The sequence below is a fragment of the Muntiacus reevesi genome, chromosome 7 (genome assembly GCF_963930625.1).
Source record: "Muntiacus reevesi chromosome 7, mMunRee1.1, whole genome shotgun sequence".
Lineage (NCBI taxonomy): Eukaryota > Metazoa > Chordata > Mammalia > Artiodactyla > Cervidae > Muntiacus > Muntiacus reevesi.
In genome coordinates, this window is record NC_089255.1 from 53,184,203 (window position 1) to 53,205,564 (window position 21,362).

The window sequence follows — 21,362 nt, forward strand, 5'->3', positions numbered from 1 at the left end:
GAGGAAGAATTTGGCAGGTAATTGATTAATCCAGTTGCAAAGATCAAGTATGAAGGGTGACCACCGCAAGAAGACTGGTGATGTCTTAAGAACATGTGAAAAATAACCTCATAGATGATGCTTTGTGAGTTACTAAAGGATTATACCTAATCTCAGGTCCTGGGATAACAAAATAAACATGCTTAAGATTGATATGCTTGAGGAACCCTGAAGCGCTGTAGAATTCCAAATGTCTTGTCTTCAAGGATGTGGTCCAGGAATACTGCCTGGAGCTGACAAGTGGCCAAGCCTTTGACAAATACAGCCAGGGACCTCTGATGTCTCATGTCGGCTTGTATTTTTTTTTTTCCCCCATTGACAGCAAGCGAGAGTTCTCTGTTTTAGAGAACTTCATACAACATTATGTAAATTTGGAACCAGTAGAGCCTATAGTTGAGTTGGTTACACTTGAACAACTGTGGATTCAAATCCTGATTCCACCCCTTTCTAGCATTATGATATTGGGCACATTACTTCATCTTTCTGAGCTATAGTTTCATCATTTGTGAAATGGGGATTAAAACTCCCAGAAGTTTTACATCTCTGTTAAGAATGCAGTGTCAGTTATTATTTTACTTTTTAATGTGGTGAAATGCCTTTCCTGTCTTATATATTTATATTCTTCTGATTTTCTCAGTTGAATTATCAAGGGCAAAGGTCACTGACCTTTCCCTCCACACGCTGTAACCCAAGTTGTTGCTGTCTTTCAGAGTCCCCTACTTTGAAACTAGTGCTGCCAATGGGACAAACATAAACCAAGCGATTGAGACGCTCCTGGACCTGATAATGAAGCGAATGGAACGGTGTGTGGACAAGTCCTGGATTCCTGAAGGCGTGGTGCGTTCCAACGGTCACACCTCTGCAGATCAGCCGAATGAAGAAAAGGAGAAGGGGTCATGTGGCTGTTGAAGGGGCTAGTGAGCTGAACAGCCATTCAAGGGGCCCGTGTCTGTGACCTTCCCTATGGTGATACATGACTCAGAGAGAGACAAACAGGCCTTGCGTACAAACTGCTTCTCACCATCCCAATTAAACCTATCAGTAAAGCATCCTGTTTTAAAATTACTTTGCTGCAGCTTTGTAAATATTCTTTAAGATTCAGCCTGAGAGTTAGGCAAAATATCTCACATAGCCAAAAGTGCCTTATAAGACATTAGCCCCATGGCAGTAGATCATTCAAGGATTCAGGATTTTGTAGCCACAAAACAGCGCATTTATTATGTAGAATGACTGAAGATACCATCCCTGCTTTACCATAGATAGAGCCAGAGTCTCACCTTTAAGATCTTAGAAGGTCTTTTGCGCAGTCTTTAATGCAGATTTAAGACCCTTTTTGCACCACAGGGGACTTTCTAAAATGTCATCTAAACAATTTAAATGTTAAATAAGAATATACACAAATGATGGTTCAATGTCTTGAGTATAATTTATGTAAGCATTCTGTTTAAAATGAATATAGGACAAATGATTGGCCATATCTATAGGCCCTGGATAAACTGGATTGATCAATTTCATGCTCACTGTGGCTATTTTTGGTGGGAAGGGCCTTGAGAGTAAGGACTGGGGTGGTCTAGTGTTTTCTAAGCGACTGAAGTGGGGACTTCTGGCTCCCCGCTCGATTCCCTTTGCTCTGAAAGGTTGATTGAAGGGTCAGGGAATTAGATTTTTATGCCTTTAGTTCACAGTGATCTGTGCACTTATACTTGGCCTATGTGCTGGCCCTATCTGAACATAGCTGGTGCTTATGTTGAAGTTATTTGTGATAAGCAAATATTTAGCTTCTTTTTCTTCATATTTATAATGTTAGTCTGGCATCCTCAGGCTGCAGTTTCAATTAGCTTATGAACGACTCATCATTTTTTTTCCACCATCAGGCTCTATCTTGTTGATCCTTGAAGCTTGTTTTGTTTTTATATGGGTGGAATTGAAGGAATTAGTTTATAATTACATAACATGTCTGTTTATACTGTTTGGTGGAAGATGGATGTTTGTATTTAAGCAATTACATTCGTATTCTGTTTCAAAATAGAAAAACAAAATATTCTATAGCCTGTAGTTTTCACTGAGATCATGGGTATTTACTGTACTTGCTGGATCTTGCCAAGGTCACGTACTCTTCCACACTGTCAAAGTGTCTTTTTTACCAAATTAAAGGTGTGTTTCAAAATATGCTTCATGGCAGTTGTTTATAAAAATCAAAGGGGAAAATTCTTATTTATTAAAGTAGTTTAAGTAGATTAAAATTTCCAAAGAACTTAATGGCTATTTAGGAAGAAATACCACTCATTATAATTTAAATAAAGAATAAAAACAAATGTATTTTGTGATGGCATAACTGTAATTAGAAAAATACAACTATGATGAAAAATAACTACTTGTTTATGATAATTTTCAAACAGCTTTTTATGGACCATCTGTCCTGGTTTTTTTTTTTTGTCACTGCCCTTCCACCACCTGCTTAAGAAACTTAGTTATGCTTTCTAAGATCTTACCTATTTCTATCCTGAAAATTTAGACTTTTTAAAATACCAAGAAGTCACCGAGTCCTATGCATTTGAATTGTGTATCCTAGTGATAAAAGATCCACATATTTCAAAGACAGGGTCCTCATCATAATCAGTGCCTTGTAAAATTGCTGTAAGACTTAAGTGGAGGAAATAATTTTATAGCTATGTACCAGGGGACGTTTTATATGATTTACTTGTATAGTGAAAAAGAAAACAATATCTGTATTGTGTCAGCCTATCAGGAACCAAACGAGCAATTTGTACAGATTCTATTGGCCTTAATACACAATGAAATATATGCATGATACAGTGCACACACAAGAGCCATTTTCAGTTATTGACATCAACAACCTGTATACTCTTTGGAAATCATTTGTTTAAATTTACTTTGAAGCACCAACATAAACTTTCTTGTGTGTCAATGTATTTTTCTGTTTACAGGCTTGTGTAAAAGTGAAGTGTATCTTCAGTGAATTTTGTGCCAGATAAGCTTATAATAAAAAAAGTGGTTTAATCTGTCATCTGTGTGTGAACATAACTTCATTTCCCTTTACAAGAAAGTTTCAGCCCAGAGGATGTAATGCTAAAGGAAAGCACATTCAGAGACACAAATTCCACTGGGTACTTGATGAGGTACCGGCCAAGATAGCATGTTCTAGAGAAGGTAATTCACACATGTCATCATCAAACCCTGATGGAGCACCTGCAGTGCGTGAAGTGTTGTGCCTGCTGTTGTCAGGTGAACAAAGCAAGGATGGTAAAGGCTTGAACTCAGACTGGGGCTGAGAGATGGGATGCAAGAAGCCTTGGGGAGGGTGTAGTACTTAACGGGATGAGGAGGGAATACAGGGAGATGGGCTCTCTGACCTTATTTCCTACCACCCTGTCCCCCTCACTCACTCCTCTGTGAGTATACTGGCCTCCCTGGAGCAGTCAAGTGTGTTCCTGGAATATCTGCTGTTCCCTCTGCCTGGAATGCTTGTCTTCCGTATATCTACATGGCTCCCTCTCCCACCCTGTAGGACAATTCAAATGTCTTGTTGTCCAAAAGGACTTTGCTGATCACCTTCTATAAAATAGCAGTCACTCCCTCTCGTGGCCCCTATCAGATTGTCCCCTGCTGCCTTGTTATTCTGCTCTGTTTTTGCACATGTTTTTGTACATGCATCATCACTCAATATATTTAAATGTTTGTCTCTATTCACTAAGATATAAGCTCCATGAGGACAGGGATGTGGGAAGTTTTCTTCAAAACTGTGTTGCTGCTACCCGGAAAAGGCCTGGGACATGGTAGGTACTCAAGTGGCTATTGGACTGAATAAAGGACTTAAGATGCAGCAGAGTCAAATGAAAGAGTTTTCAAAGTTAGAGTCCAGGACTTCAAAATGTTTAGAAAGGTTCTCATAAAATAAGTCCATATTTGTTTATTATCAGAAATTAGAAACTCTGAGAAATATACTGTGATCTTTTGAAGTTGATGTCAAGATAGCTAACAATCCATTGAAGAAATGTTCAATATGGACTTTTGGGTTTTTTAATTTTTTGACCATTCCAAGTGGCATGCAGGATCTTAGTTCCCTGACCAGGGATCAAACCCTTGCCCCCCACAGTAGAAGTGTGGAGCCCTAACCACTGGACAGAACAGGAAATTCCCAATTAGGAGTTTTTAAAAATTGAACTGTAGTTGATTTACAATCTGTTTTGGCAAAGTAATTCTTTGCTAACATTATATATACATTATATATGTATATATGAATATATAACATATATGTGTATATTCCTTTTCAGATTCTCTTCCACTAAAGGTTACTGCGAGCTATTGAATATGGTTCCCTGTGCTATATACTGGGCCTTGTTGTTTGCTTTATGTACAGTAGTGCGTGGATTTGTTAACCCCATACTCCTAATATAGTCCTCCTTCCTTCTTTCCCCTTTGGTAAACCATAAGTTTGTTTCCTATGTCTGTGAGTCTGTTTCTGATTTATAAATAAACTCATTTGTACTGTTTCTTAGATTCCATATTTAAGACATAGCATATAGTATTTATCTTTCTCTGCCTGACTTAATATCTTTAGTATGATAGTGTTGCTGCAAATGGCATTATTTCATTCTTTTTATGGCCAAGTAATGTTCCATTGTGTGTAATATTACTGTGGCCGTAAAATTAATATTTTATGGCCATAGTAATATTCCATTCCATTATATATATATATATATATATATATAATCACATCTTCTTTATTCATATATCTGTCAATGGGGACAGGCTGTTTCCATGTCTTGACTGTTGTAAATAGTGCTGCTAGGAGCAGTAGAGTGCAGGTATCTTTTCAAATTAGTTTTTGTCTTTTCCATATATGCCCAGGAGTGGGATTGCTGGATCATATGATAACTCTATTTTTGGTTTTTTAAAGAAAATCTCCATACTGTTTTTCATAGTGGCTGCACAGATTTACTTTCCCCAAAACCGTGTTGAAAGATTCTTTATTCTCCACCCCCTCCCCAGCATTTATTATTTGTAGGCTTTTAGATGATAGTTATTCTGACTGGTGTGAGGTGATATGTCATTGTAGTTCTGATTTGCATTTCTCTAATGATTAGTGATGTTGAGCATCTTTTCATATGCCTCTCTTCTTTAGAGAAAAGTCTATTCTGATCTTCTGTCCATTTTTTGATTTTTTTTTATATTGAGTCGTAGGAGCTGTCTGTATATTTTGAAAATTAATCCCTTGTTAGTCACATTGTTTACTAGTATTTTATCCCATTTTATAGGTTGTCTTTTTGTTTAATGATTTCCTTTGCCATGCGAAAGCTTATATGTTTGATTAGTCCCCATTTGTTTATTTTTGCACAATAAAGAATGCTTTGCTTGTCTTCTTATAACCCAGAAAACTCTATATAGTATTTCCAGGTCTTCTATTTTTGGCAAGATGGATGAGTTTAGAACTAGAAAACTCTTCTAATATAAAACACTTGATAATGCTGGATAAAATATAATGAATGTATTTTTTAAATGAACTATTGATCTCTTAAGAAAGTAAGGATAATACCTAGAGACCATCCCTCTTTTCCCACAAAACAGACAACAACAACATCAGCAACAGTGGGATCTTGTAACAAACTGATACTGGATGTGGTTTGCTTTTGGTTTGGATTTTGCAGGATCAGTAATCAAAGTACTCAGCTTTAATGGCTACATGCCATCATGAGAGAAAACTCTGGATTCCTTGGAGGTAGAACGCTGGAATGGAGGGCCTCCTAACCCCAAACACACTCAAAGCCAGGGCCTGGTCTATGTCTTAATCTCCCTTGCGAATTTATAACCATAAGTGTGCTTTTACACAGGTTTAAGATTCAAGTTTACATTACTCCTCTCCTGGTTTTTTTTTTTCCCCCTGGAAATGTTTAAGGCAAAAAATGAACATAAGCTAACATAAAATAATTTGTGACTGGCAATACCTCTAGATTACTTTGGAGAAGCAAACAGAATCTCTTCAGAGGGGACATTTCCACCCAGAATTTACAGAATTTTTACAGAAAACACCTACTAAGGATGAGCTCACTATTTAAAATGAACTCCTGTTCCTTCTCCACCAGCTTCAGCCCCAAACATGAGCAAGGGCCAGTGAACCAAAATCCAGCAATATGGCACTTAAGAACTTCAAATAATATGCTTACCAGATGGAGATCATAAAATAATTACAAACATAAAAGGAATTGAAATGTTTGAGAAAAGAAGACTTTATTAAGGATACATGACTGGTTTGAATTTAGAAAAAGACTTCCATGTATGGAAAATGTAGCCACTGGCATGGAAATTGCACAGAACTCAGCAGAGAGAGATAAGGTACAAGAGAGGTTAAGAGAGCGGGAGAGAGGGAGTATTAGGGCTCCAGTTCAGTTCTGTTCGGTCTCTCAGTCATGTCAGACTCTTTGAGACCCATGAACCGCAGCACGCCAGGCCTCCCTGTCCATCACCAACTCCCGGAATCCACCCAAACCCATGTCCATTGAGTCGGTGATGCCATCCAACCATCTTACCCTCTGTCGTCCCCTTCTCCTCCTGCCTTCAATCTTTTCCAGCATCAGGGTCTTTTTCAAATGAATCAGTTCTTTGCATCAGGTGGCCAAAGGATTGGAGTTTCAGCTTCAACATCAGTCCTTCCAATGAACACCCAGGACTGATCTGCTTTAGGATGGACTGGTTGGATCTCCTTGCAGTCCAAGGGACTCTCAAGAGTCTTTTCCAACACCACAGTTCAAAAGCATCAATTTCCTGTACAAATGGTGGTTTTTTTTAATGTCTAGTAATTAAATATATGTATATTAATTAAAAGGCGGAGAGGGAGTAAAGGTAGAGAAGACCACCACTAAGTGTTTTAAACACCGCTGTTTAAGTCCTGCGGGCCTGAGACAGCAGCTTCGGTTGCCATGCGGGGCAGCAGGTTCTCGCTGTGGACACCAGGCAAGTCCCCTAGGGACCAGAATCCGGTGGGGCTCGAGCCGAGGAGAAATGAATTCCTAGAGACGAGCCAAGTGTGGAGAGCCGCCTGGGAACAGCACAAACTAGAGACAGGATATATAAGATATGAGTAAATGCTGACTTAATAATGATACGGTAGGTGGAAAAACTAGATGCTCTAACAGCCAGTTCAGAAGGCGCAGAACCTTGTACTTACCTAGGCTGCCAGCTGCCAGCCCGACTCTGCGTTTCTGCGCCTGCCCCAAACGTCAGTGCTGTTCCCGGCGCGGCCGCGGGGAGGCGCGGTCACGTTCGGCTCGCTTTCCAGAAGCCCTGAAGAGCACCGCCTTTTCCGGATGCTCTTTCTGGAGAACTGGGAAGAGAATCACTTCCTGTGGCGGGGCTACGTCACTTCCTCTTCAGCTGGGTGTTCGGCCGGCGAGTCTCCACGCGCATTAAACATGCGGATTGAAAAGTGTTATTTCTGTTCGGGTCCTATCTACCCAGGCCACGGCATGATGTTCGTTCGTAACGATTGCAAGGTGAGGAGGTGGGGAGTGGGGCGCTTTTAGCTGCGCTCCCACGGACTGAAGCCGTGCCCGCTCGGCGCGGGGTTACTGTGCGCCTACCAATTTGGCGTGGGATTTGGCCTGGGATTTCGGTGCGTGAGGCTGGCTTTACTACGGGCTCGGACCACCACCTCCCGCTTGCGGAGTTTCTCCGTTGGGCGGTCCGAGCAGAGCTGGTCTCTAGGCCGCTCTTGGGAGAGGCCGGCAGTAATGAGGTTGAGTGAGTCCAGCCAGAGCCCACGGGGAAACTGGGAGTCTTGGCCCACTGTTGTATGTGGGCCACATTCTTCAATTCAGTAAACCTTGTTGAACGCGTGCCGGGTCAAGCATCTTTGCTGAGGTCCACCTCTATACAGATGTATAAGACTTGCGATCAGTCGTATTGTGTAGAGGTTGATAGAAATGTTGGGCATGACTTAATAGCAGAGTTACGTTTTATGAAGTGATTGGAGGTGATTTGGAGAAGGACGTATGTGAAAAGACACAGGAAGGAGGTGCTTTTATCCTGGATCTTGCATTTTGTTTAAGAGCAAGAGGAGAGAGCATTTTAGGCGAAAGGGAAATGAACAATTTGAGCAAAGACACAGAGTGGAGCAGTTGCTTCTCTGTTTAAGGAAGTGACGGATTGCAGATGGTGGTAGAGGCTTGGGGTAGGCCTATAAATACGAATATAAATCTATGTTTAAAAGGTACGTCTGAAAACAGAAGATAGAACGATACAGATCTTACTGGACTTTCGATGGAGTTGCTTCTGGGCAAACCCATTGTAAGTCGAAGATGCAAAAGCCTAACCTACTGGATATTGTATATAGCCTAGCCCTATTTAAACATGCTCAGAACACATTAGCTTACAGTTGGGCAGAATCATCTAACACAAAGCCTGTTTTATAATGAAGTGTTGAATATCTCATGTAATTTATGATATCCTCTACTGGAATTGAAAAACAGAATGATTGTAACTATTAAGTTGTTCACTTTGTGGACTGGGGGCTTTGGTTTGCTGCCAGATGCCCAGCATCAGAGAGAATTTTACTGCATGGCTAGCCTGGGAAAGATCAAAATTTGAAGTATGATTTCCACTGAATGTGTATCACTTTTGCACCATTGTAAAGTTGAACCATCTTAAGTTGGGCACGGTCATTGTAAGGCCTCATTGTGAAAGGCTTTAGGAATAATACATGAATTTGCCTTTCATACAGGAATGAATCTCATTCCTCTGTTCAAAATATTGTTTCTCAGAATTTGAGCTCTCTTATATTTACTTCAGAATCACTGGACACTTGTGGGAAAAACTGATTCCTGATTCCCACCAGATCTGTTGAATTGGAATATCTAGGGGGAGGGGAAGAGGCTCTAGGAATCTATAGTTAATGAGGTGATTTTGACACACTCAGGAATTACGGTTTGTACTTCCTCACCTTATACGTGTATTCTGTATAAATCCTGTCTGTACCTAACAGTGAGCCTCCTGAAAGAGAGTTCTTATTACTTCAGCTCTTTTTGCTCTCAGAAGTAATTAATAGTCATTTTCCCTGGTAGCTCAGTCGGTAGAGTCTGCCTGCAGTGCAGGAGACCCGGGTTCGATCCCTGGGTTCGGAAGATCCCCTGGAGAAAGAAATGGCAACCCACTCCAGTATCCTTGCCTGGAAAATCTCATGGACAGAGGAGCCTGGTGGGCTGCAGTCCATGGGGTTGCAAAGAGTCGGGCATGACTGAGCGACTAACACTTAGATAGTTCTGCTGGAAACTGCGAGTTACCTTTGACTCTTTTTGCTCTTTGTATCTAGCTATAGGTCCTATCCATGCTGCCTTTGCAAAGGATCGTGCTGTCTTAGCTTTTTTTCTGCCTTCCTGTTCCCACATTAGGCACTTGGCACTTTTGTAGCCTCCTAACTATTTTTTCTCCATTTATGCTTGTAGTTTTTGAGACCATCTTTCATGGACATCTCCCCTCTTACGCTTCTCAAGTTGCTTCTTAAGATTAGAATTAGCGTGTTGTTGCTATTTAGTCACTAAGTTGTGTCTGACTCTTTCCTGACTCTATGGACTGTAGCCCATCAGGCTCCTGTGTCCATGGGAGTTCCCTGATGATAATGCTGGAGTAGGTTGCCATTTCCTTCTCCAGGCGTTCTTCCTGACTGAGGGTTGAACCTGCATCTCCTGCATTGCAGGAGGATTCTTTGCTGCTGAACCATCAGGGAAACCAGAATTAGTGTGTTACTAGTTAAAATACTGGAAAAAGTGAAAAGGTTATTTGCTTAGTCATGTCTGGCTGTTTGTGATTCCATGGACAGCGTAGCCCGCCAGGCTTCTCTGTGCATGTGATTTTCCAGGAGCAAATACTGTAGTGGATAGCCATTCCCTTCTCCAAGGGATATTCCCAACCCAGGGATTGAACCTGGGTTTCCTGCATTGCAGGCAGATTCTTTTCAGTCTGAGCCACCAGGGTAAAATATTACTGCTCCATATTTTCATAGTTTGTGAACAGAAACATGTATACTTTTAAGGTGTGCTTAATAAATCTTCGTTGAAATTAGTGGCATAAAAAAGTACTGAACTGTGAAGCTCAGAGGGATCATTTATTTGCACGTTGAAGACTGAGGATGGTGCTCAGGGACTAGATTAAAAGGGAGATTTGAGCCTATGAAGCTTGTCTCACACAGAATCATCCACCACCTACCCCAGTAGAGATTTAATCACTCCTTAATGTATATTTACATGTTACTTTATACTTGACTATTGTGTATAGCCATATCCCGTTATTTATATCCTAGTCTGATCTTTATTTCTCTTGTTTGCAAAGTGAGACTTGACCACATTACTGGACTCAGCTTCTCAGGGTAGAGCATTGTGTTTTAATTATTCTTGTACTTCTTGCACCTACTGCAACATCCAGCACATGGTAGCTGCTCCTTATTTGGGAATCCGCATCCCATCTCAGTGACTCCAGTCTCTTCAGATACTTCATCATGCTTTTTCTAGTGAGTCTGTTAGATACAGAGTTTAAGTAGGCTTCCCTGTATCTTCCCATTGGCTTTCTTTGGAACTGAGAAGACCTAGAACAGTTCAAACTTCTCAATAAGGACTTGTGTAGGAGTTGTCTAGTAGATATTAAACAAGGACGGCTTTTACTTAAAAAGGTAGTAGTACTTTGGGCTGGAGATATGCAAAAGAAGTTTTACCAATAATGATTTTATAGTGAATTATTCCAGAAAACTACTGTGGTTTACATATTTTCTAGCTGTTTGAAATTAATTCAGGAATGTAGAGGGCTTTCCAGGAAGTCTGACCCTCGATTAAATTGATCTAATATTGACCATTTGTTTCTTCCTTTTCTTTTCTTTTTGAACTTACCATACCGATTGTGGGATCTTAGTTCTTGGACCATGGATCCATCACAGGGCCATCCCATTGAAATGCCAAGTTCTAACCACTGGGCCATGAGGGAATTCTCTAGTATTGACCATTTCTAAGAAATCTATGTCCTGATGTAGTGACCTGTTTGAGGTCCTCATAGAACAATGTACATAAAATGAGAAATATTTTGATTTGTGGTTTATGCACACACACACACACAGAGGCTTTATTGCTTTAGTCGCTAAGTTGTGTCCGACTCTTTGCAACTGCATGGATCTACCAGGCTGCCCTGCCCATGGAATTTCCCAGGCAAGAATATTGGAATAGGTTGCTATCTCCTTCTCTAGGGGATTTTCTCGACCCAGGGATCAAACCTCTCTCCTGCTTTGGCAGGCAAATTCCTCACCGCTGAGTCTCTTAGCTTGAAATGTCTGTACCTTAGTTTGGCCTTTTTTTTGAATGGGTCACATCTAAGCATGATAATTCAATTCAAGTTTCTTTGCCAAGGTCCACAGATTCAATTATAATACTTTTTCTCTCAGATTTCCTCTAGTAATACAAATTGCAACTTTTTCTAAGACAGAGTAACAAAATGACGCATTTTAGATGTATAAATCCCAGTAAGTCACTTTAAGAGCACCTTGAATCATCATTAAATTGTAAACACTATTAAAGGATCATATCTTTGGAGATGAAAGTGTAGAATTAAAGTAGTGAAGAATCTTCCTAGTAGATCTCTAAATTCTTTAGAAAAACAGATCTGTAGCCAGTTTTAGTTGGTTTTTTTGGGAAATTATTTTGTGCAACAGTGAAAAGAACCAAAGGACATTTCAGAATGGTTGTTTGAAACCTTGCCCCTCCCCCCTCATTGAGATATATACAAAGTGAAGTTTGAGAATTATTCTGAATTGCAAATGGATTTAAATAAATGACTACTTAAAAATTGTTCCCTTCATTCAAGATCATAGTAAAGGTTTTACTGTTATTCTATAAAAATGCTAGTTTTTAACCATATTTTGGGGGCCCTCAATCTTTAGTTGTAATGATGTTTGATAGTCAAAAAATAGTTCAGTTAGCATTTTATGTGATATGTCTCATATTTCTAAATGGTGCTATAAGTAGAAGCAGCTGTGAGTGAGAACGAACCATTGTTATTTCTCAGACTTTTTAGTATATTTTGTCTGGTGGGGTAATGTCCTATGGCATAAAAGTTTTTAATATTGTCTTTTCACTATTTTAACACTTTTTAAAATAGGTGTTCAGATTCTGTAAATCCAAGTGCCATAAAAACTTCAAAAAGAAGCGCAATCCTCGCAAGGTCAGATGGACTAAAGCGTTCCGGAAAGCGGCTGGTAAAGAGCTCACGGTGGTGAGTACAGTTAGCTATCACTATAGTTGTTATAGTTTTCAGAATTTTAGCTTTTGGATGGGGAAGATGATTCAGTTAGCTCTAGTAAGGCTTCCTGTAGTGTGATTCATGACCTACTGACTTGCATTTGGCTTTGACAATCTCATTCTCTCATGATCCCCAAAACTACAAATCTGTAGAATTCTGAAAAGGAAAAAAAAAATTCCTAATCTAGTTTGTAGAAATAATTTTTCTTATTCTCCAAAAAGTATTTTTAGCTCTTGTAACAAAGGGGAGAATTATTTAAATGGATTGAAGTTGGAAATTGTTACTTAAGGATTTTGAAAGGAAGTTAAGAGGTAAAAGAATGTTTGAATAGCAGTGAGGGCTTGGATGAGGTTTGTATTAAGCTTGTTTATCAGTTTTTCGATTTCTTGTGTCTGAGAGCAGAGAATTTAGTTAATGATACTGGTGTAAGGAGGAATAATGAGGAATTGGGGTGAGGGAGAGTTTCAAGGGGTGAGCCCCCACAAGTATTGGTCTTACTGAGTTGGTATGAGGCCCCTCCAAAGCTTGTCCGCACTCTGTCCTTGAAAAGGAAGGAGGAGAAACTGTTGCACAGGTTGTTTTTGAGGGTGGGAGATCTTTCAGCTGTCTTCTCCCTGCTGTACTTTCTCTTCCACCAAACCCATGACTTTTTCCCACCTTTCTACTCCATAAAGGCAGTGTCTTAAGTAGTTGCTATGAAGTCCTTTTCTGGCTTTCTTAACACCTGAGATTTTTCAGTGAGTGTAAAGAATATTTTTTGGCAACTTGTAAGGCCAGATCATGATTGTTGTCACAAAAATAATTTTCAGTATGGATGAATAGAACTGTAGCATCTCAAATACAGGTGACAACTATATGAGTGAAGGAAGAATGCTAGGTCATATTCATTTGCTGGTGACCAGTTTTACCTTGTGATGGCTGAGGTTACTGTGATCTGAACAGCGTCTTGTGTATATAAATGCAATAGCTAAGTGCAGAGTTAATGTTCACATTAACTGAGTCTGAGTCTGATAGATTTGAAAACCAAGAAATATCTGGGGTTTTTCCCAAAATTATTTTGCATGTTTTGAGATAAGTAAAGTTGTTAATTGTCAAAATACCGACTACATTTGGAGGGAACGTAAAGAATTTCAGGGTGAAACTTACATCAGGCAGAGTAGCACCACATTATTTGAGGATGTGTAGTTTCAACTCTGTGCTGTAACACAAAGGTTTATAGGTATTGAAATATATGAACATGCTAGGTATTTTAGTTGAATCATATGAAATTTTCAATATTTGACTCTTTGATCTATGAGAAAAGGCAGTTTCAAATGGTTCAGTCTGATATATGTTTTCTGGCTGTTAGTCTCAGCTAGGAACAGGAAATTAGGGAAGTCTTTTGAGTTTATTTATAATCCTCCTGATGGTTATAGGCCCATCTCCCCTCCCATCCCTTTGAGAATCACTAATATGTAGAGAATTTTTTTCATTAGGAGTGTATTGTATGCTGTGTTTAATGGAGAAAAAATTTGATAACTTACATTCTCTGAGATCATCTTGGGGAAAATCTTAGTATGTTTCCATAGCCATGACAAACCTAGACAACATATTCAGAAGCAGAGACATTGCTTTGCTGACAAAGGTCTGTATAGTCACAAGGCTGTGGTTTTTCTAGTAGTCCTGTATGGATGTGAGAGTTGGATCATAAAGAAGGCTGAGCGCCCAAGAATTGATGCTTTTTAACTGTGGTGTTGGAGAAGACTCCTGAGAGTCCTTTGGACAGCAAGGAGATCAAACCAGCCAATCCTAAAGGAAATTAACCCTGAATATTCATTGGAAGGATTGATGGTGAAGCTGAAGCTCCAATACTTTGGCCACCTGATGCGAAGCACCGACTCATTGGAAAAGACCCTGATCCTGGGAAAAGTTGAAGGCAGGAGGAGAAGGGAACAACAGAGGACGAGATGGTTGGATGGCATCACCGACTCAATGGACATGAGTTTGAGCAAACTCCTGGAGATGAAGGACAGGGAAGCCTGCTGTAGTCCATGGGGTCGCAAAGAGTCGGACGTGACTGAGTGACTAAACAACAGTAGCTTGAAATACTTAGAACTTCTGTGAAAAGGAGAAAAAGTTTTAAGAAATGCTTCTTTTCTATCTCTCTTAAAACCATATTTTTCCTCTTTTTACAGGATAATTCATTTGAATTTGAAAAACGTAGAAATGAACCTGTCAAATACCAGCGAGAACTGTGGAATAAAACCAGTAAGTCACCAGGGACTATGAGGAGTTTTCAGTAGACACTGGTTTGGGTTATTACCATAGCTTTAATATCAGTTGATTGTTTAAATATTAAATTTATTCTTTTAATTGATTAGTTTTTATACTTTTATCCTTATTTCAATGGCTCTGCTGTATTTGTGTTTTTTATTGTAAGCTATCCCAAATCTTTTCAGAATTGATTGATGTATCCATTATTAAAGTAGCATAATTATTAAATTTGCTGTTATTTGAAGTGCCTGCACAGAGATCTAAAAGCAGTCAAATATCTGAATGAAAAAATAGAGATGTAGAATACTTTGTGGAGGTGTGACATAGTTAAAATATACAAAACACCTAACACACTTTGCCAGTTTAGGTAATTTGGTTTAGGGATATAAGTATTGTTAGGGATATAAGTATTGTATACCTCATGAAACTTAGTGGTTCTGTAAAGTTCAAAAGTGCAGCATGTAAGCATGATAATTACAAATTTTCTAAGAGAATTTCTAAGTGTTTGACCTGAGTGAAAATGAAGTTAGAGGCTACTAAACTACAAGCAGTAATACTTAGTTCTTACCTGTCTGCATACCTAGTTACCTAGCTCTTTCTGTCCATTTACTTATTTAAGTTAGGCAGCGGCTTTAATTTAAAAAAATTCTCATATGTAGTAAAACTTAATTTCTTAATCTAGCTGTAGATTCTACCATGTGTATGTGTAGTGTGAGGCCCTTGGCCCTGACTTTCTTCTTCCACTATGCCTGCTTATGCAGCCTTAGCCTCTCTAGTCTTTGGTGTGGAGGTGTAGTTTGTTAGCTAGAAGTCAGTTTAAGACTTAGAATTCTACCAGACTTGCTGTGCTGATCATTTCACAATATGCACAAACACATCAATCCCATATGGAGCTATACATTTTTCACAGGATTATTAATTTGATTCCTGAAGGCACTTTTGGCAGGGACTTTGTTGAAAGATTCTAAAGCATTTCTGGACCCCATTGAGTTTTATTTCATTTTGGCCTTTGTTTTCTTTTTTGTTCCTACTTGAAGATAGCAGCTCCAGACTGTTTTTATCTATAACTACTTTTATTTGGTGGGTATTCAGCTTGATATCGAAACTGAGGTGCATATCTTAGTTTAATCATCTGTGAATTTTCAGTTACTGAGACCCTCTGTGCTGGTATCAGGTGTTTTTATTGTTCCTGAGAAATACTGTGTGTTCTCTAAGATAGTGTATCCTTTACCAGTAACCACTGATTCTGGTATATGAAGATGAACAGGGCATGTACTCTCAGTGCATTTTGCTGAGAACTCCTGTTTTATTATTTGTTAGACAGTAGTTGGTTCAGGTATTATTACAGAGCCTCATTCATTTGCCCCACTCACATACACAGACTACACTTTAGAATCTGGTTGGGAATTGTGCTGCTCGGTATGGTAGCCACCAGTCACAGGGGCTACCGAGCAATTAAAATGTGACTAGTCTGAATTGAGATGTGCTGTGAATGTAAAAATATGCTGGATTTTGAACACTTAGTGTGAAAATAAGTATAAAAATCTCAGTAAGTTTTTTATATTAATTACATGTTGAAATGACAGTAATTTGAATATGTTGGGTTAAACAAGATGTACCTTGAATTTAATTTTGAGCTGTTCCGGTTTACTTTTTTAAAAAAATGTGGCTACTGATAAGTGTAAATTACATATGTGATTTATCTTACATTGTATAGTACTGATACAGATTCTAGAGTATAGTTGGACTGAACTTCCTTATAACCAAGGGTCTTGTATAAATTTTCCAAAACAATTGTTGGATTTTCATGGTTAAGAATGTGGCAAATTGACAGGTTCATTCTACCAATATTCGTAATGTGGTCATATCTCAGGTATATAATGTGATTCATAATGAGAACATAGTTCAGGTACTTGAAGAAAAAGTAGCTTTTATTACCAGGAAAGGACTCTTTATTTATATAGAGATGGCAAACTAAGAATGGGGTTAATGTCATTAATCCAAGTTCCCTGTAGAATAAAATTTGAAAAATGTTGGACTGGTTTCAAGTAAAGGAAAATTTATTAGTAGTAAAGGCTTTTGCAAAATAAAGATTAAAGAAATGATACTTGGGGAAGAGTCAAAAGTGATGTTAACCAAGAGTACGTACCTTTGTCAGCTAGTTCAGTAGGAATTGTTTTTGCAGCGAGTGTTTTGTTTGGTTTAGTCCATTTCTAAATCAGAATAAAAGGTGATTGTTAAAGCTCTTGTTGATTATAATCATCTGACTTGAATGTACATAAATTTGTTAACTTTAATAAATTTTTTTAATAGTTGATGCAATGAAGAGAGTTGAAGAGATCAAACAGAAACGACAAGCTAAATTTATAATGAACAGGTACGAATGTTTTAAAATATCTTTATTTCCGCCTAACTCTAGACTTTCAGAAACTATCAAGGTAGTATAAAGAACTGTGTATTCTGTTAGCATTTTGCCAGATTTACTTTGTGTTTAACTCTGTGTGTAGTAAGTTGAAGACATGATGCCTTTTCATCTTAAGTATACTTCAGTGTATATATCCTAAAATTAGGATGTTCTTTTTCTGTGTTTTTTTTTTTTTTTTTCCTGTGTGGTTTTTAAGATTGAGGTATAATTGACACACAACATTATTTTAGTATCAGGTATACAACATAGGAACATGCTCTTATATAACCACAGTATAGTTATCAAATCAGAAAATTATCACTGATAAAATACTGTTATTGAATCTGTAGACCTTACTTGATCTTACCGGTCGTTCTAATGATGCCCTTCATCACAGCAGAAAGTCATGTATCATGCATTGCACTTAGCAGTCTTGTCTCCTCAAGCTGCTTTAATCCAGACAGTTTCTCACCTTTGTCTTAAATGACATTGACATTTTTGAAGAGTACAGGTCAGTTATTTTACAGGATGTTTCTCATTTTGTGTTTGCTGTTTTCTTCATGATTAGATTCAGGGTAGGCACCTTGGGCCAAACTAGTACAGAAATGTGTCTTCCAGCTACATGTTGCCTCTTACTGGTGATGTTAACTTTTATCACTTGGTTAAAGTAGTGTCTGCTAGTTTTCTCCCCTGGAAATGGAGGAAACTACTTTACTGTTTTATTCCCCTCTTTGTAGTCAGTGCATCTTGGGGGAGACACACTCAGCAAAGGACCTGTTACCCTTGAAGTGGTATCTACTGGTTTTAGCATCCATTAGTGTTCTGCCTGAATCTGTTACTGTTACTATTGCCAAGTGGTGATTTTTCTAATTTTATGCTTTCCTGTTTATTAGTTGGCTTTCTTATCCAAGAAAGAGCATTTTTCTTTTCCCCCAGTTCCACATTTATTATTTTATTCATTTATTCACATCATATGTGGGTGTGTACACCAGTTCTCACCGTTTTCAGTGTGTTACAGTTCTTTATCATTATTTATTTTGGTGTTCTAAGTACCCTAAGTTGGCCAGTGAGAGTTCTTCAGGCAGGCTCTGCGTCATTTTGACAATTCCTCATCATTCTTTGGTTGCTTTCTTGTTTTATGGCTTAATAAGATTTTCTAGTACCATCTTGCACTTTCCCCGCCCCAGCTTGAAACTGGCTATTTCTTTAGAAGAGACATCACTTTTGATCTAGTCATCACAAATGTCTGTCATAGAAAAGCATGTGTCAAGAGTTTTTTGGCTTTAAACGTTTTTAATTATTAAAAAAAGGGGCCCAAATGCTTGAGAACTAGTCTGTTGACATTTTGTTGTTGTTGTTGAATGTCTTATGTGTTTCATGCTCTTGTAATTACTGAATGATTTTAAAAAGTAGATAATACAGACATTACATCTTTCTCCTCAAATAGAGAACAGATACTTTAATGATTAGAGATTTGTATTCTGTGTCTGTGATCTCTAAACCTTGTGAATTCTTGCAGTTGCATTCCTTCATTCACTGAGCAAATACATATCCAACCCTCAATTTATTCCTGAGTAGGCACTAGGAATAACAGTGAATGAACAAATTGGGAGTGTAGGAATCATTAAGCTAACAAGGAACAAGAAACAGATTGTATTCCCATTTCTCATCTTTGTCGTTAACTAAATAGAATTTTTACAAATTATGAATTAATGTCTTTTAAGGAGTTTTTAGTAACTGAGCTTTTGGCCTTGATGTGTTTTATCCTAGGTTGAAGAAAAATAAAGAACTACAGAAAGTTCAGGACGTTAAAGAGGTCAAGCAAAACATCCATCTTATCCGGGCCCCTCTTGCAGGTACCTAGTGCATTATACAGGAGTTCTCTGCCTCCAGTAGAGAAACGAAAAGTTTTCGTGGTCCACGTAATTGGGTACCAGCCAGCGTTTTGAGGATAAATTTTTTTTTCATGTAAATATTTTCTCTCATTTAGGATATGACTTGGTAATTTATAAACAATACTGATTCAGTGCATTTCTAAGTTCCATTCAGTTTATTGCTTATGGTGTTTCTTTTCTCCTGTCATAAAATCCTAACTTCTGTAAAAACACTTTTTAAGTTAATCAAAATTATTTGAGTCATAATTCAGTAGATGATTTTGCCTCGAACCTGTTTTGATTAAAAGGACAATGTTTCATATTAATAGTTCCCAAACTTCATTTGGTGTGGGAATTACTTGGGGGACTTACTAAGCACAGTGGTTCAAACCCCCTTGGATCCAGACCTCTGTGCTTCAGTAGCTCTCCAGGTGATTCTGATACCTCAGTGTGAGAACTGCAGTTTTGTACTAAAGCCTTGCTTGTGCTTCTATAACTTACAGGTAGGCACTCACTTGGGCAGTTGTTTGTGTGCATAATTTCTTTTGTGAGGTGCTAGGAAACCAGTATTTTTCCTCAACTGGCACCAAGTACAACCTATCAGAAGGAGAGAGATTTTGGTGGGATTTAGCTATGCCTAAGCCTTAGTAAAGTCAAATTCTGTAACAGCATATTGGGTAGATTTATGCAAAAGTCCCAGCTAGGACCTTTTTGTACCAAATTAAAAAAAAAAAAAGAATCCTGGAGCATTGTTTTACATATAGCTTATATGGACTGACACCCCAAAAACAATAGAAAGGAACCGTTATTATCCAAGATTTTAGGTAACCCTTTTTGAGGTAGAGAGTGCAGTGTTGAGAGCAGAGATCCTGGCTCCAGATGGCCAGGCTTCACATCCCACCCCTTTGTCTTACTGGACTTACTAGCCAAGTGACCGGGTCACTGATTCATTTGTCTCTGTACCTCAGTTTTCTCATTTTTAAGATGTAGGTTGTCATGAAGGTGAGGTGAGCAAATATGTGGCAAGTCATAAGATCTGTGTGAGTTTAGTTATATTCTTAAATTATTTAGGAATATTTAATGTTATTTTAAAGTAGCCAACATTCTTTATAAAGTGTGAATATGACTTCCACAAGGTCACACCAAATCAATAAGAGTTTAATTTCTTTTTTCAAGGCAAAGGAAAGCAGCTGGAAGACAAAATGGTACAGAAGTTACAAGAGGATGTGGACATGGAGGATGTTTCTTAAAACTCTTACTGTCTGTAAGCAATTCTTTAAGTGCATCTGGAAATCTTCTTTGGAGACTTAGAACTTGTAAATTGTTGATCTATTTTTCCCCGCACATAAGGTCACTCAGATGAAAGGGGAGTAAATACTTCTGTCCTACATTGATATCTGCAGAACAGCAAATATTATTATGGATGCTAGGTTGCATCTCAGTGTTAAACCTTCACTGAGAGACATGCTTTTATAAGTCATGAAAACTATGTTTGTAAATACAGAAGTGAATTGTGGACATAAAATGGTCATGCCATTTGGTTAATGGCATTGGACAGCATTTATGTAATAATTACAAATTCATGACTAGTTAATATATATAAAATAAAATTTTCTTTGCAGTAAAATATTTCCTTTATTAATGTTCTGGATGGGATACAGCAAGGAACTAACAATCTGTATGATAATTAGCCTCAAGTAATATCTTTTCTTTTGATGTTAATACTTCTGGTTTTGGTTTATTAGCATCTTAGAAGAACATAATGGTCCAATATATTGAAGCCTAATTATGTTGGACTGTTTCGATGTGGTTTAACTATTGTGATAGTCATTTGTGGATGTTGAGGGTGAGTTGAGCAGTCTGTTCCTGAAATGGCTCTGTGTAATTTCCACTTTGGAGAATACTCAATGATAAGTTGTCATTCCTAGTAGAATAAACATTATTTTTCCATGACTCAAGTGCCTATTAAAATTTTTGGTGTGGTTTTCTTTTTAAAAATTCCTAATTGTTTTTGGAAAATGGGATGTATGAGTAGCACATTATAAATTATTTGCACATAAAATTGTTTCGAAAGTAACCGCCTACATATATATTTAAAAGTACTAAACAAAAGATAGATATTCCCAGGTGGCTCAGTGATAAATAATCCACCTGCCAATGCAGGAGATGCAGGAGATGTGGGTTCAATTCCTGGGTTGGAAAGATCCCCTGGAGAAGGCAATGGCAACCCACTCCAGTATTCTTGTGGGGAATATCCCATGGACAGAGGAGCCTGGGGAGCTGCAGTCTGTGGGGTTGCAGAGAGTTGGGCACGACTGAGCACAGCACAGCATCAGACAAAGGTGTGAAGTGTCAGTTGCTTGGAGGAAAATGACTTTGTTCACACATACTGCTGAAGTAGATCTGTTTAAAGAGAAGTGGATACTTACATTGTTTATGAGTATGTTAAGAACATTAAGTAACTCAGTTTTTTAGGACAGAATTTAGAATAAATTACATGT

The 21,362-nt window shown here is 38.3% G+C and overlaps 2 protein-coding genes across 4 annotated transcripts in view; both read left to right on the top strand.

The window, feature by feature from the left end:
- The window catches only part of RAB27A (RAB27A, member RAS oncogene family), an 83,050-nt gene extending 79,986 nt beyond the window's left edge, over positions 1-3,064 (top strand). For all 3 annotated transcript variants that reach the window (XM_065940422.1, XM_065940421.1, XM_065940423.1), the window contains one exon: positions 750-3,064. In XM_065940422.1, the coding sequence (XP_065796494.1) occupies positions 750-948 (199 nt within the window). In that variant the 3' untranslated portion in view covers positions 949-3,064. The remainder of the gene's footprint in view (positions 1-749) is intronic.
- A 4,331-nt stretch (positions 3,065-7,395) lies between these two features.
- RSL24D1 (ribosomal L24 domain containing 1) lies at positions 7,396-20,814 on the top strand. The gene is made up of 6 exons (XM_065941539.1): positions 7,396-7,550; positions 12,190-12,303; positions 14,505-14,577; positions 16,897-16,960; positions 18,758-18,843; positions 20,038-20,814. The coding sequence occupies exons 1-6, from the start codon at positions 7,470-7,472 to the stop codon at positions 20,109-20,111; spliced, it is 492 nt and encodes a 163-aa protein (XP_065797611.1). The 5' UTR covers positions 7,396-7,469; the 3' UTR covers positions 20,112-20,814.
- Positions 20,815-21,362: the final 548 nt, after the last annotated feature.